This window comes from Gracilinanus agilis, chromosome 3 (genome assembly GCF_016433145.1).
Source record: "Gracilinanus agilis isolate LMUSP501 chromosome 3, AgileGrace, whole genome shotgun sequence".
NCBI lineage: Eukaryota > Metazoa > Chordata > Mammalia > Didelphimorphia > Didelphidae > Gracilinanus > Gracilinanus agilis.
Genome location: NC_058132.1, coordinates 611,719,878 through 611,736,405, shown reverse-complemented (window position 1 = coordinate 611,736,405; position 16,528 = coordinate 611,719,878). Strand labels below are relative to the sequence as shown.

Sequence of the window (16,528 nt, the reverse complement as noted above, 5' to 3'; positions counted from 1 at the left end):
ACAAAAAAGGATGCTTACTAATCTGGTGGAGCACAAGTTGAGAGGGCTAACTATATTTGGGGTGAGATAATAAGTACTCAAAAGATCTAAACAGGCTGGAACATTGGGCCAAATCTTACAAGTTAAAATTGAAAATGAATTAATGGAAAGTCCAACTGTCCATTTAAAATACTGCTGCCCATGTACAGGCCTGCCCAAGAATAGTTCATGTGAAAAAGTTGGATTACAAGCTGGCATGGCTGCTTTAAATGTGAATTCTATTCAGGATAGTGTCCAGATCAAAGGAGGAAAAAGTGCCACTGTGTTTTGCGCATACCTGGGATATTGCATGCCCAATTTGGAATCATATTTTAAAACAAGAATTGTAAGTAATAGATGAAGATTTGTTAAAAGAACTTAGTGCTATTTACTTTGAAGATTTAAGGGAAACATAATAGTTGTCCAGATATGTGAAGGACCTATGGAAGAGAAATTAACTGTATGTCACTTAGCTCAAGAGGCCAGAACTAGAACAGATGGGTTGAGGTTATAAAACAAAACAAGGACAAATAGGCTATAAGAAATTAGGTTTCAGCTCAGTAATAAGAACTATCCAATCATTAGAGCTATCTGAAAATTAAGTGAATTGACTTATGAGATAAGTGAGCTAACAGTCACTGGAAAGGTTCAAACAAAATCCAAATGATAAGATGTTAGGGATACTGTTGACAAGATACTTGCATCCAATAATGGGTTACCTAGAGTCTTCTTAATTGTGTCCTTCAAATCATTTGAAGCTAAATGTCAAAGTTGCCTTCCACGAGGGAAAGCAAGTATTTCTATTTTGTCATTGTACATAGTGTGCCTTTTTAGCACTTAAATATTTTAGTCTGTTGTTGTTCAGTTGTGTCCAACCCTTTATGACCCCATTTGGGCTTTTCTTGGCAAAGCTACTGAAATAATTTATCATTTCTTTTTCTAGCTCATTTTGCAGCTGAGGAAACTGAAAAGAACAGGATTAAGTGACTTGCCCAGGGTCACACAGCTAACTATTAAATATCTGAGGCTGGATTTGAACTCAGATATTCCTGAGTCCAAGTCCAACATTATGCACTGCGCCACTTAGCTGCCCCTAGTTCAAGCTACTTAAACCATATTTATTTTCTTGTGGCATAGAAAAAAGTTCATTACACTAGACTAGAGCCCTGAATTTTGAGCCCAGTATTGTTACAAATCACTTCAGGATCTTTAAGTCCCCCAGGATCCCCATCTACAGATTAAGGGATTGGAATTTATTTTGCTTCACTATTCAAAATGGTTACAAAAGCTTTGGTTTTCATTTTGTCTTAACGGGGGTAGGAGGGAATGTAAATCATTTTTATTAATTAAAAAATAAATTGAATTTTTAAAAAATGAAGTGAGGGACTGAACTCAGTCTCCCTCCAAAACTCTAAGATCCTCCAATATTGTGATGGCTTGCTGAGTTGATGTTCTTCAACAGTTTCATCAGGGCTCATTTTATCTTTCCAGTGAGACTGTAAAATCCCTCATGCAAAGCATGTTGTCTTTTTTTTTTTTTTCACACACTTTCCTAAAAGGCTCTTCTTCAAAATTCTGCCTTCAGCTGGTTCTTGGCAAATGCTGAATGCCAGAAATGTCACTGATCTAAAGTCCCTCAGGGCAATTGGAAAGATGCCTATTGTACTAAGTAATTACTGGCATCTCTAGGGCACTTTTTGGAGCAGCTTAGTGGCACAGTGGATAAAGTGCTAGGTGTGGAGTCTAGAAGACTCCATTTCTTGAGTTCAAGTTTAGCCTCAGACACTTACTAGCTGTGTGACCCTGGGCAAATCACTTAGCTCTGTTTGCCTCAGTTTCCTCATCCATAAAGTGAGCTGGAAAAAGAAATGGCAAACCACTCCAGCATCTTTGCCAAGAAAACCCCAAATGGGATCACAGAGAATCAGACATGACTGATAGTGGCTCAACAAAAAAAGGCAGTCCTTATACATTGTCACGGTTGATCCTCATACCCGTGTGACTAGTACCACAGGTATTATTATCCACATTTTAGAGCTGAGAAAACTAAAGCTAAAAGAAATTAAGGCACTGACAACCCCTGACTGGGTACAAAATGGAAAACAGTCTGCCCTCAGAGAGCTTCCATTCCATTACACTATACCATGCTTCTTCTCTACATATAGTCAATAGCTTCAATTTTTCTCTCATTTCAAATCAAATGAGGCTATATACGTAAAGTGCTTTGCAAACCCCTAAAACACTAGCGAAATGCTAGATACTATTAATGCAAATTTTTCCTAACTTTCATCTATCTTCCCTTTAGGACCCGGCACCTTCACAGATGTCCAAACAGCACTCTACCAGCCCCAGCCTCAGCCCCAGCCTGCCCCATATGGTCACTGTGTCACTGATAGTGGTGTGGTTTACTCTCTGGGAATGCAGTGGCTCAAGACCCAAGGAAACAAGCAAATGTTGTGCACATGTCTGGGCAATGGTGTCAGCTGCCAGGAGACAGGTGAGCACCACTCTGACCATAGCTTTGGAGAGTCAATTTTTACAAGAAGAATTCAGCGATTAGAGGTGGATTTCTTTTATATTATATTTATATTATAGCTAATGTTTATATATATAGTTATATCTTAACCATTATCTATATATTTTAGAGACATAATATGTATTATTATATATTATCTAATATGTATGTTTTATAGTTTAGAACACATAATATAGTATATACATAGTATAACATATTATAATATATATTATACTACATAATATAACACATATAAATAGATATCATGTTTAATTATATAGATTGTATATTTTCTAAAACCTAATTAGGAATATATGATCCTTACTGACTTGACATAATTGTAGGGTGCTAGTATTGTGGGTTTTTTTAAACCTTTTTTTTTTTAAACATACCATTCTTTGCTCTATTTTCCCTCATATAAGTAATTTTCTGGTGTACACACTAACTTTGCTGTATCTGGGGTTTTGCATTCCAAACTTGGAGTTGTATTTTAAAAGAAGTCCACTACAATAATACATTATCTACTTAATAGTATGTTATATCTGAAATAAAGCAGATGATCATTTAGTGTCACTTACCCAGGTAAGTTACAAGATCAAGGGCTTCTGGTTTTTTAAACTGAATAAAAAGCAATCATTTGTCTCTTGTCATTTTCCTGTGATAAGATGCAACTCTTTTGCTTTGTTTGCAGCTGTAACTCAAACCTATGGCGGCAATTCCAATGGAGAACCATGTGTCCTACCATTCACCTACAATGGCAGGACTTACTATTCTTGTACAACTGAGGGTCGTCAGGATGGACATCTCTGGTGTAGCACTACTTCAAATTACGAACAAGACCAGAAATATTCTTTCTGTACAGACCATACTGGTGAGTGTCCCCCAGAAAGTAGGGCCAACTTGGGGTGAAAAGTTAAACAAATTTTGAATGTCCCATTTCTTTTTTTCTTTTTAACCCTTAACTTCTGTGTAGTGGCTCCTAGGTGGAAGAGTGGTAAGGGTGGGCAATGGGGGTCAAGTGACTTGCCCAGGGTCACACAGCTGGGAAGTGTCTAAGGCTAGATTTGAACCTAGGACCTCCTGTCTCGAGGCCTGACTCTCAATCCACTGAGCTACCCAGCTGCCCCCTTCCCATTTCTTATATGGAATTGATATTGTTTTAAATTCAAATTACATAGATTCATAGAATCTTATAATTGAAAGACACTTAAGAGGTCTCTTTGTTTCGTGGATAGATGTCTTCTCTGCAACACTCCTCATAAGTGGTCATCCAGTTTCTAATTGGAGACATCCAGTGATGGGGAAGTCATTTACTCCTTAGCCAGCTTTAAGGAAGCTCTAAATGTTAGGAACATCAAATCTAAATCTGCTTCTGTTCCTTCCTCCCATTGCTCCCTTCTACAGAGCAGACCTTTAATACTTTTTTACTTTTTGAAAATCCTTACCTTCTGTCTAGAATCAGTATTCTTTATTGTTTCTTAAAGCAGAAGAGTTAAGGGTTAGACAATGGGGGTTAAATGACTTGCCCAACATCACAAAGCTAGGAAGTATCTGAGGCCAGCTTTGAATCCAGGTGCTCTCATCTCTGGGCTCTCAGACCTTCAATAATTGAAGGCAGCTCTCATGTCCTGCCTAACTTTGCTTTCATCCAGGATAAAAATCCTCAGATCTTTTAACTTGGCTTTGGATAGCATGCTCTCATTCTCTTTTACCATCTCAGTCAATCAATCAGTCAAAGAATATTAATTGAGCATTTACTATGTGCTAGTTAAGACCTGGGTCTGGACATACTCCAACTTGGATATCCTTCCATCTAAAATATGGTGCCTGGAATTAGGCACAATGTTCATCTTTTTTGCTGATTTTAGTTTATTCACTGATTTTTAGGCTACTCTTGAAGTATCATTTTATTTAGTTGTTTGGCCTACAAAGCCAAAAGTTAAAAGAGCTAGCAGTGAGACTAAATAGTATTTTGAGATCCCCCAGTTTTCTCAGGAGAATGACATCTATAAGAAAAATCATTTCCATTTCATTTATTTTTGGCAATTTGTGATTATTGTGCTATTTAAGATATTTATAGTGCAAGCCCTAGAAAATCCCCAAAGGTTGAAGAATACACAGGATTAATGTCTGAATATACCTGGGCTTATTTTTTGCTTATTATTGCAAGTTTTCTTGAAAGTTAGGTCTTTGTTCAAAGTATTACTTTAAAATTTCTTTGCTTGGTAGATATGAGTGATAATGAAATTTAAATCTAGTTTGAAAGTGAAGACGAATATGTAAAGAAAAATCCCATATCATCAAGTATCTTTGAGGCAGGGCCCTAGGAGTAAGACATCTTTGGAGGTTCTATTCAGTTCCAATCTACCACTTGGGTTCCAAGAAAATATCAGTCATGAGTTCTGCTAAGTGTAGAATCCATGAGTCATCCTGTTCCATTTTCCTCTTATGTTTTAATTACTTTGTGGTCTAAACATCAAAGATGTTTGATTACAATCTTTTTTTCCTTCTATTTTCATATTTTTCTCCATAGTTTTGGTCCAGACTCGAGGTGGCAACTCCAATGGTGCCTTGTGTCACTTCCCATTCTTGTACAACAACCGTAATTACACTGACTGTACCTCAGAGGGACGACGAGACAATATGAAATGGTGTGGAACCACCCTCAACTATGATGCTGATCAGAAGTTTGGATTCTGTCCTATGGCTGGTAAGATGAACTCCACACTCTGAAAACTGATGGTTGTGGAGGGGTAGGGTGTACACCCTTTGTATCTACCTCACTAAGTTGGTCAGAGGTTCACGTGAGATGTACTTTGGAAAGTTTAGACTATATGTACAAATAAATATATATTCAGTTATTTTTACTTCATAAATCTTTGAGATATGATAAAATGTTTTTCATAGAACTTGATAAGCAAATAAGAATATTTATTAGCAAAAGCTAGAAGTAGGAATTTTGTAATGATTTCTTTTTTCTTTTATAAAGTCACTTTTGAATATTTTGCACATGTCTAGACTAGTACACTCATCATTGCAGTCACCTACACACCCAAACTTACTCTATCATGTAGAAGACTATATCATTCATTTTGACTCACACGTCCTATATTAGTGTTCTGTATTTCATTTTTATAATAGCAAGTTGGAAGAGTCAAGTTTGGTTGCCATGAAGGAGGAAGGGTCCTATACATGTATTAGAGCCCTTCAGTATACAGTCCTACTATATGGGCAGGAATGCAATAATTATATAAATCATTTAGTTTGCATTCAGTTGAAAAAAATGAAAGCTAATTCTATTCAGTTGCAATCTACCACTTGAGTCCCAAGAAGATATGAGTTCTGCTGAGAATGGAATCCATGAGTCATAGTGTTCCATTTTCCCCTTATGATTTAATTAATTAAGTTAGAATTAATTAATACAGACTGAACAATCCTATAGTAATACTCTTTACACACAAGCTACTGGCAGTAAAGAACTCTCTCTCTCTCTCTCTCTCTCCTCTCTCTGACTCCTCTCTGTCTCTCTCTCTCTCTCTTTCTCTATAGATAGATAGATAGATAGATAGATAGATAGATAGATAGATAGATCCTTTATCCTCTTGTCTTCCCCTACCCTTAACCCTAATTAGATTTGGGGACCTGTACCAGGTCATTTGTTAGCTTACAAATCTGTGGTAGAACTCTCAGTTATCCTAACTTATGTAGGTACATGAGGCTCTTACACAACTTGCTCCTTTTATTTCTAATATAAAGAATACCTGTTCTCAGATTATACTCTTCCTCAAATTGTCATCATTTATTTTCGCCCAAATAGCCCATGAAGAGATCTGCACTACCAATGAAGGGGTCATGTATCGCATTGGAGATCAGTGGGACAAACAGCATGACATGGGCCACATGATGAGATGCACATGTGTAGGAAATGGTCGTGGGGAATGGACCTGTGTGGCGTACTCACAGCTCAGAGGTATGTGGACCAGCCAACAAGGTCTTGGCCATTCTGCCATACTGAAACGCAATTCAGCTGGTCTACAGCATTGGGTGAATTGAAAGGGGTAAACAGCTGATGACATAGCTGGCTCCTCAGTTCTGCAGTGCTGAAGCAGTCCTGGTGTGTAAACACTTGGGGAGAGCCCAAAAATGACTTCAAAGGGGAGAACACAGATATTTGATCACCCTCTTGCTAGTTTTTACCATTGGATTTGTGTCTAGAAAAAAGGATAGTTTTACTGTGAAGGCTAAAAGAGAAGGAAAATAAGGCTATATGGTGGCTATGAATGGGCTGATAAAGATCCAGTTTCAAACAGATAAATGGAAAAGAATATATATGAAGTATCTCATGTTTAGAAAAATATCTCTAGCTTTTGAGCACATATGACTAGTGTTATGTCCCCAAGTCCACTATTTTTAAAAATATATACATCCACCTAGGAAAAGGGGCTTTGGCCCAAGAACCTCTTTGTACGCTTTTGTATTTGGCTCAGTAGCTAGAGTGCTAGGCATGGAGATTAGAGGTCCTGGGTTCAAATCTGACCTTAAACACTTCCTAGCTGTGTTACCTTGGGCAAGTCACTTAACCCCAATTGCCTCACCATTAAGGTTCTTCTGCCTTGGAACTGATACTTAACATTGATTCAAAGACAGAAGCTAAGGGTTTAAAAAATATATAGTATGTACCTGATGCCATTAATGTTGGATCTTGGAATTTCCAGAGCCAGGACTATAACTCTACAACAAAAGTCCTTCTACTACATTACACTAGTTCTATATAATAGAGACATAGAAACCTGGTAAGGGCTAGGCGATTGGGGATAAGTGACTTGGCACAGCTAAGAAATTTCTGAGGCCAGATTTGAACCCAGGATTTCCTATCTCTTTCCACTGAGCCCCCTAGTTGCCCCACCGTTAGAACAATGGAAATTCCAGATTGAGACAAGGGTTAGCAAATAGTCTGAGAATTTCTTAGGGGTGTTGAAGTTAAGTGATTTAACTACAGTCACACCGCTGGGAGGTCTTGAACCCAGTATCTTCCTGACTCCTAGACTATCCTACTCTTTAAAATGCCATCCTGGCTCCAGACCAAATCTTGCCTGACCTCTCCTCAACAGATCAATGCATTGTCGATGGTATCACCTATAATGTGAATGACACATTCCACAAGCGTCATGAAGAAGGTCACATGCTGAACTGCACCTGCTTTGGCCAGGGCCGTGGAAGATGGAAGTGTGATCCTATTGGTAAGTTAAATAGTCATCAATTTCCCTACATGTGGGTGTTCATTATTAATTAACTTTTATTAAATTAATTTAAATTCAATTTGTAGCTAGTAGAAATTAAATTATAGCTAATAATCAAAAGGATTCATGGTGAGCAAATACTTCCCACCTTTCAGATGAGAGTTTAGAAAGATGTGGATTGATGGATTGTTCATTGTGACATGACTCAAGTTGATTGAAGTCATTGGTAGATGGCTGAGATCTCAGGCTTGAGTACTAAATACACTTTTATGTATCGAGGTCCTAGGTGGGACAATGGAAACCTGTGTTATGCTTTTTTTTCTCCCTTAACTGATTATTTTATAATTTACTGACTAAGCCAAAAGGAAAGAAAAAGGCAAAAATTGTGCCAACGACCTTTGCCTCCAGGGGAAAAAAATTTATTTGGCCATCCATTGTATAGCCCCCTGAAGGTTTGTTTTTTTTTTAAAGATCTTTGAAAGATTTTATTGAAAGATCTTTGTTTCTATATATCACCCCCAAAGCTTCTTGCAAGGAGGAGATTGAGGCTTAGAAGAATTGCATTCATTCGGCTTCTTCAGGCGACCCCGAGCCCATGTATTTCTTTAGTAGAAGAGGCAGCCATCAGTGTTTTCTAACTAATAAAACAAACCTTGATCAGGTGATAAGATCAGTTTGTTTGATCTGAGATTGCTAAATCCAAAAGAAGGGCTTATAAGGTATGCCTGGAAGCTCTTTGGCAAACATTACAAAGTTAATAAACAAATCCATTCATTTTACCTTATGGAAAGTCCAGTGGTGAGGGTGAGGGGAGAGTGGAGAAAAACAAGGATGGAATTGTTGTAAGCTTTTGCTTTTAATTTTTCAAATTGTGAGCATGTTGTGATGACATGAGGTAAAATTCATTGGTGCTGCTCAAGGCCATAGGCATATAAAGACAAAACAAAAAACTACCTATCCCTAAATAGCTTATAATTATCAAAAAATAACCCTCAAAGAAAACAAGCGACATTTTTAACATGACTGCCCAAAAAGGATTTTTATGTATTTTGAGAGTTTTTATTTTAAAGAACAGTTTTTATTTTAAAGATTTAAAGAATAAAGATGGAAGTTGCCAGTTTTAGATTCAAAATTTGGATATATAATGCAGTATGTTCAAAATTTAACATTAATTTTTTGTGTTTAAAACCATTATGAGCAAATACATGTAATGTTGATTCTATTATCTGTATGTATTTTAGACCAATGCCAGGATTCAGAAACCCGAACATTCTACCAGATTGGAGATTCATGGGAGAAATATGTTCATGCTGTTAGATATCAGTGCTATTGTTATGGTCGGGGCATTGGAGAGTGGCACTGCCAACCTTTGCAGACCTATCCAGGTAAGACTCATTAATAATAGTTAAATTGTTGCAAATGTCAGTATATGCACAGATTGTATCACTACCTATCCTGTAATAAAATTTTATAGACTTAGACCCCAAACAGAGACTTCAGAGGTAATGTAATATAATCTACCCATTTTTACATATGAGGAAACTGAGACCCAGAGGAGTTAATAACTTGGCTAGCATTATAGATGTAGTAAGTAGATTTGAATCCAGAAGCTCTGACTCCAAAGTCATTACTACTTCTACCATATCACTATAATTAAGATTATAAGTGAACTTTTTAATCTTAAAATACAAAATTCTAAGGCATAGATAATAATGCACATTGGTAGTCATCTAGTCTAACCCCTTTATTTTAGAGATCAGGAAACTGGGTATCTAAGAGTTTCAGTGACTTACCTAAGGTCATGTAGTTATTAGTAGTTGAACTAAGACCTTCTGACTTTATATTCAGTGCTCTTTCCACAAAACCATATGTTTTCTTGTTACTTTACAAAATAACTAATTATGAAGCAGAACAATTCCAGAATGTTTTTCCCTCCTGGTAGCTAAGGTTATTGAAAGTTTTAGAAATGTGTCTCTGTATAATTTGAGTTTTAAGCATGTAGAAAATTCTGTCTGAATCAATCATTTCTATTGTATTTTAAAGCAGAATCTTTTATTACTCTGGAGGTATCCAGTCAGATGCCACCAACTAACATTTCTCAGAAATAAAGGGTTCAGATGTCATATTGTGTCAATAGGGACAGTTTTTTCTAAACAAGGTAATTATAATTCAATAAGAAGCAGGTAGTCTCTGAATCTCACCTTTCTGATTTCAATCCCTATCTTATTCTTCTCTGATAGACAAATACTTCTTGGTTTGACTTGATGAAATCTGAGTCAAAGTGCCCAGGATCAGTCAGTGTTTGAGTAACCTGACCCACTTCCTACCCACGCAGTTCTAACTGCCCTTAAATGATTGACTAGAGCCAATTTGGATCTTTATCGGGGAAGAGAGAGCCATAAGGCGCAGCTGACATTCTTAGACTGATTTCTCTGAGATTACATCTGAGTCTTCTTTTGCTCTGCAGTGGTTATTGTAGTAATAAGATGAAAATTTCTTATTCCCATTTATATTCACTTTGTTGTTAATACAGTAGAAACTGAGCAAGAATATTTTTGTGAATCTTATGCCAGGCAGACAGTCATAGGAAATCTTGGAGGAGACGAAATCCATGAGGAAAATGAGATTAAATTAATTAAACATCTCCCATGATGATAAATTGAGTATGCTGCAATATATGAGGGAGGCAACACAGAACTCATTCAGGAAAACTGTATCCTACTCTGAACTTTGGCTATGAGACCTTTGGACAAATTGTTTCTCAAACCTCTTTCCCATCACGTGTAACATGATGGGTTAGGCTAAATAATTTCTAAAATCTTTTCAGTATCTTAAAGTCAATGGCTTCATTTTTTTTGCTAAATGTAAAGTAAGATTCTAATTATAGATTTCTGATGATTTCTTATGATTTCCTCCAGATTAATAATTCAGTTCATGATATTTCTTTGGGTCTAAATATAAAGATGATGTGACCTTGGAATATAGTACTCTTTTTTCATGGTGAAAACAGTAAACACCTAAGTATACTCATATCTTTGAATGTATATATGCCATGAAAAGTTTGCTGAATTTGATTCAAGTCAGTTCTCTGAACCTTAGTTTCCTTGTCTGTAAAATAAAAAAGGTGGGCTAGATGATCTCCAATGTCCCTTTTCAAACTCTAGTCTTCTTTTACAGAATAGTCTCTTTGATTACTAGAATTGTAAGGTATGACACCATTGATTCATAGTGTCATAGATTTAGAGTTGGTTAAGACCTAAGCAATCAGGTAGACCAACCCCTTCATTTTATAGATGGCAGCACCAGAGGGTAACTTGCCAAAAATCATACAAGAAGTAAGTAGCAGAGTTTGTCTTTGAACCCAGATACTCTGACTTAAATCCAGAGCTCTTTCCACTATGCCATGAAACCTCACTCCCAAATTGTTTTTACAAATAAGGAAACTGAGGCTTAGAGATACGAAGTGATTGACCTAAGGTCACACAGCAGGGTACTGGGAGAATACTTGGGAGAGATCTCAGGACACTGGAGAATAGCATTTCTCTCTTCTAGAAGATAATAACAAAAATCCTATGATCTATAAAAGACAGATACACTTGGGCAGTTTTACTTTTGTCCTTCCCTCTGTTGCTGAGTACTTATATTCATGTTCATTCAGCTCATCTCCCTGTTTTAAGGTAACTCAGTATATGAAGCCAAGTTTAGACTCAATAGAAAAAAAATATTTGTTGTTCAGTCGTTTTCAGTTATGTCTGACTTTTTGTGACCCCATTTGGGGTTTTCTTGGCAAAGATACTACTAGAGCAGTTTGTCATTTCCTTCTCCAGATCATTTCATAGACAAGGAAACTGAGGTAAACGGGTTAAGTGACTTGCCCAGAGTTATACAGTTAGTAAGTATCTGAGGCTGGATTTGAATTCAGGAAGATATTGTGGCACTCTGTCCACTGTTCCACTTAGCTTCCATGTAGGAAGAAAGAGAGAGAGAGAGAGAGACTCAGATAGATAAATAGATAGACAGAGAGATAGACATGGATGGATAGATGGACACATTGATACATACATACATGCATACATATATACATACATAAATGCATAGATCAGTTTAGTAGTTGTTATATATAGGGTATTGTACTAGGCATAGAGATCAATGACACAGATCATGACCTCAAGAAGCTTCATTTTCCAGTTAGGGTTGTTAAAGGAAGAAAATAGCAAGCAAAGCACAAATTCCTGTAACAAATTGCCTCTGAGCTTGCTCTGTTTAAAGAATTCTGCTCAGCCCTCTGTGTGAACAAGCCAAAGGAAGATAAGGAACATTTGGTGTGTAAATAAGCAAGTAGGAAAACAGAGTTCAGCAAATTAAAGGGGGAGATTTTGTAATGCAGAAAAAACAACAAACTGGGTAGAAGACTCATGAATGTTTAACTTCTCCAGGGTTACTTCTGTGGGCTTTTATTTGAACAATTTGTAAAATTGTACAAATTTCTCATATCTTAATAGTTTTACTGATCAAGATCAAAAAGATCCATAGAGTCCGTGAGAGGCTTTTTAAAATGATTATAAATAGAATTACAATGAAGAAACTTCACCAATTAAAAGCTTCCAGTTGTTTGTCAGAGTCCAGGAAATGGCGATGATAAGAGAGTTAGGTCAATAGAGTGGCATTCATCTTTTAACACTTTTCAGCAACTAAAGCATCTCATGAAGCTAACCTTAAAACCTACAGGATTCAGCTCTGCATGCACCTCAGGCATCCTGTACCCTAGATCTTAGGCAATATAAAACACAAAGCAGTGTTGGAATCTTCCAAAGATAGTTTGGTTGTAGGTTCTTTGGGTTTTTTAGGTAAGTACTGACTAGAAATTTAGAAGATCTGTGATTGCACCAGGCTATGTAGTGCTTCCATAGATATAGTTTGCAATTTCCCACCCCACCCCACCCCACCTTAGTAAATGGTCTTCATGAAGTGATGTGGCCAAAGGGCAAAAAGTCATCCATTGGTGGCCAGCCTTCTGGCTATGACTTTGTTGGAGCATCTCTAGGCTGGTCCTCATGTGATAACTCTATAGTGTGATATTGGGCTTATAGTAGACGCCTTCCTAGCTTGCTCACAGTTACTACAGCTTACACTCCCTGCGCAACATGGAAGAATTCAGAACTATCTCTATGCCATGATCAATGAATGTCAAAAGAGGATATTAGTGGAAGTAGTTGATAAGTGATTTGATAATTGAGGGTCTAGTCTCTCCTTAATTTGCTAGATATAAAATCTGACTTGAACATAGATTTTTTATGGCTTTCTACAGATTTTTAAGGTCCATTTGCTCATATTGTTGAGAATAAAATAAATGCCAAGCCAACATATGAGGTGGAGAGAGCACCAAAATTTTGGCATCGGTACAGTTATGATCCCTTTTTTTTTTTTTTGGTTTAATTAATTTATTTATTTAAGGATATTTTTCCATGGTTACAAGATTCATGTTCTTTCCCTCACCACCCTCCCATAGCCAATGTGCAATTCCACTGGTTTTTACATGTGTCATTGATCAAGACCTATTTCCATATTATTGATATTTGCACTAGGGTGATTGTTTAGAGTCTACGTGATCCCTCACTTTTAAGCAGTATGGATCTTTTGAAGGCCCTCTCCACCATGTTCTAATTAAATCCAATCCAACAAAAGGACACTATATTTAAGAAACAGTGCTAAGTGCTAGAGATATAAAAATAAAACAAACAATCGCAGCCATTAAGGAACTTACATTCTGCTGGTGACATAAAATGTGTAAACACTTGGCTACATACAAGATTATTTGAAGGGAGAGAGATCTGTTAAAAACTTACGACAATCAAGAAAATCTTCCTATAGGTGGTAATATATGAGTATTCTTGAAGGATGCCAGGGGTTCTAAAAAGTATATTTGAGAAGGGTGAGTGTTCCCAGGCAGTATGTACACAAGTACAGAGGTGAGAGAATACTTAGTTCAGGGAATAATAAGTAAGCCACTTTCACTGGAAAATTAAGTGCATAAAGGAAAATAAAATGAAAGAAGCCTGAAAAACAGGCTAAAGCCAGCTTGTAAAAAAAGCCTGGAATGCTTAAGTTCAGGTTGTTTCTAATTCTGGAAGAAATAAAAAGCCACTAGAGATTTTGGAGTAGAGGGGAATGGCATGATCAGACTTGTGTTCTAAGGAGATCGTTCCAAGGATGTACTAAAAAGGAGAAAGACTAGAAGCCAAGATTTCTAAAGTCTAAAGCCTTGACCCTCTTCTGGCTTTTGTTTCCTTCCTCACCAAAGCCTGAATGTGAGCATGGTGGCTTGGTCAAGCTTGACTGAAGGCAAGGAAGTAGAAGTGGAAATATCACTGGAAGAAAGCATTCCTAGTTACTTTTCTTTTCCCCTGTTAAATCCCAAAGTAAATACACATGGCAATCTTGCCAACCATTTTATTCATAGTTGAGAAAGTCAGTCATACTGAATTTCACTGGCAAGAAGAGGACCAGAAATGCACTAAGAGTTCTGATTCTTAGAATTTAAACTATTTAAGTGCCAAACACAGGTAATTTGTTGGCATACTATGCTGGATTCTCAGATATCATTGCTATTAATGTAATATAAAAACATTCACTGCTCTCTTAAGGACTTGCATCTTTATAGTTCAACATGAAGGGACTGTTCTTCCAGTTGTTTTTAGATACATTTGTTCATTCAATAAGCATTCATATAAAGTTTTGGAGTCCTTCCCTAAGTCATGGGCTATTTCTGATAAACTGGGAACAAAGGAAGCAGTGCTTGAATTCCTGCTTAAGTTCTTTGCCCGGTGTCCCTTAGGGACTCAACTTGGTTCCACTGACATCTAACAAATGACTTAAGTAAGCATCTTTCTGGACTATGGTATGATACATCCAAAAAAAAAAAGATTTTGCTCCCCGCTTTTGATACCTTAATGAGTAGGAAGTGTGTGAAGAAAATGAAATATAGATGAGAGAACTGTAGCTTTTGGTCTTCAACCGGCTTGGAATTGTTCCCAAATTGGGAGTGGGTTTGTTTTTGTGAAGCTCTGAGTCCATACATGTATGCAAGTTGTATATTTGTTCTGAAAGGGAATTAAAGGAAACTTTAGGTATAAAAAGACTGTAACAGCTAAGATAACAATTAAGGTTGAAAATGAAGGTTCTTTTCTTGGTGCTTTCAGACAACTTAGACCTGTCATTAAGCCAGTAAAGTTCTCCATTGAACAGGCATACATTTTCTGTATTGGATTGTGGGGAGAAACCTGCCTTCTGGAAAATGTTAAGGAATTTGGATTTTTCAATCTTATTTTAATGAGTTTTAGATTCACAAAAGCCAGAATGTGGGGAAAAAATGGTATGTGGCATTCTGATTTGTAAGCATATATGTTTCCGATGGTCCTGTTCTCCATTTAGGAACTTAAGCATTCTAAAAAATTTACTTATCCTTCCTTAACTTCAATTTTTTCCAAATGGGCTCCTTAGTATTGTTCATAATTGTTTTACTAGCCATATCTAACAAAATTTAGAAGCAAGGTCTTCTGGCTCTAAACAATTGTCTTTAAATGGTACTTACAATGTGCCAGGAACTGTGCTAAGAGCTTTATAAATATTATCTCACTCAATCCTCGTGTTCATTTTTTTAGGTACAACTGGTCCAGTCCAAGTAATCATCACTGAAAGTCCCAACCAGCCCAACTCTCATCCTATCCAGTGGAATGCACCTGAGCCATCTCACATTTCCAAATACATTCTCAGATGGAAACCGGTAAGTACCATTTCCAGGAACCCAGAGCCATATTTATCTGGCACCACTAAATGAAGCATTTAACAGTCTGCACTATTATTAAGAAGCTCAGTAGATTGGCGGTGAAATACTCATTAGTGTTCTAGTTACTTTAGTTATCAAATCAACCAACTTGGATTAACCATTTGTGATCCACTTGTTTGCATAGCAATCAATCTATAAATGGACAATCAAACTAACATGAGAATTGAGAATTTTAGACTAGTAGATTTTTCTCTATGGCACTTTGTGGAATTGGGTAAGAATTTCTTAAAAGGGCTTAGCACTAGTGTTGGAGAGAGACAGAGAGAGAATGGGAATGAGAATGATCTATTCTCTTGTACAAACAGAAGATTAGACTTTTCATAGAATCATAAAATTCAGAACTGTTAAGATTCTTAAGTCATTGAACCAAACCCTTCATTTTATAAATAAGAAACTGAGACCCACTGATGTTAACTGACTTCCCAAGTTGATACATCTTGCTTGTCCCAAGAGTTAGTTTAACTGTCCAAATGTCCACTGGACTTTAAACTATGCTTTTTCATCATGAACTCTCATGTATCCATATATATAAATATAATTATGATATAATAACATTATATAAATAATAAATATATTTCTAGTATAATAAAATATTTTTATTTTATTTATATGACATATAAATAAATAAATAAATTTATATAATAAAATAAGAATATTTTTAAAGTATATAAATAAAATATATAGATAAAATAAAATTGATATAAAAAGGGGGTGTCAGGATCTCCTTATTTTGATTAAGGAACAGCATTGTCCTTTACTTAGCTAATCTTTGGTCAACAAGGATTTATTAATTTTTTTATTTTTTTACTATACATTTACTATATGTCAGCTACTGTGTTGAGTGCAAAAGATGTAAAGAAAGATAAAAAAATATGATACCTCACTCAAGGAGCTCATATTCTACAGGAG

The 16,528-nt window shown here is 36.4% G+C and overlaps 1 protein-coding gene across 1 annotated transcript in view; it reads left to right on the top strand.

Moving 5' to 3' along the window:
- FN1 (fibronectin 1) overlaps nt 1–16,528 on the top strand; it is an 87,495-nt gene that overhangs the window by 12,596 nt on the left and 58,371 nt on the right. Inside the window, exons 7-13 of the mRNA XM_044670739.1 lie at nt 2,324–2,515; nt 3,225–3,404; nt 5,067–5,243; nt 6,351–6,503; nt 7,645–7,773; nt 9,015–9,158; nt 15,435–15,556. Coding sequence (XP_044526674.1) covers nt 2,324–2,515; nt 3,225–3,404; nt 5,067–5,243; nt 6,351–6,503; nt 7,645–7,773; nt 9,015–9,158; nt 15,435–15,556 — 1,097 coding nt within the window. The remainder of the gene's footprint in view (nt 1–2,323; nt 2,516–3,224; nt 3,405–5,066; nt 5,244–6,350; nt 6,504–7,644; nt 7,774–9,014; nt 9,159–15,434; nt 15,557–16,528) is intronic.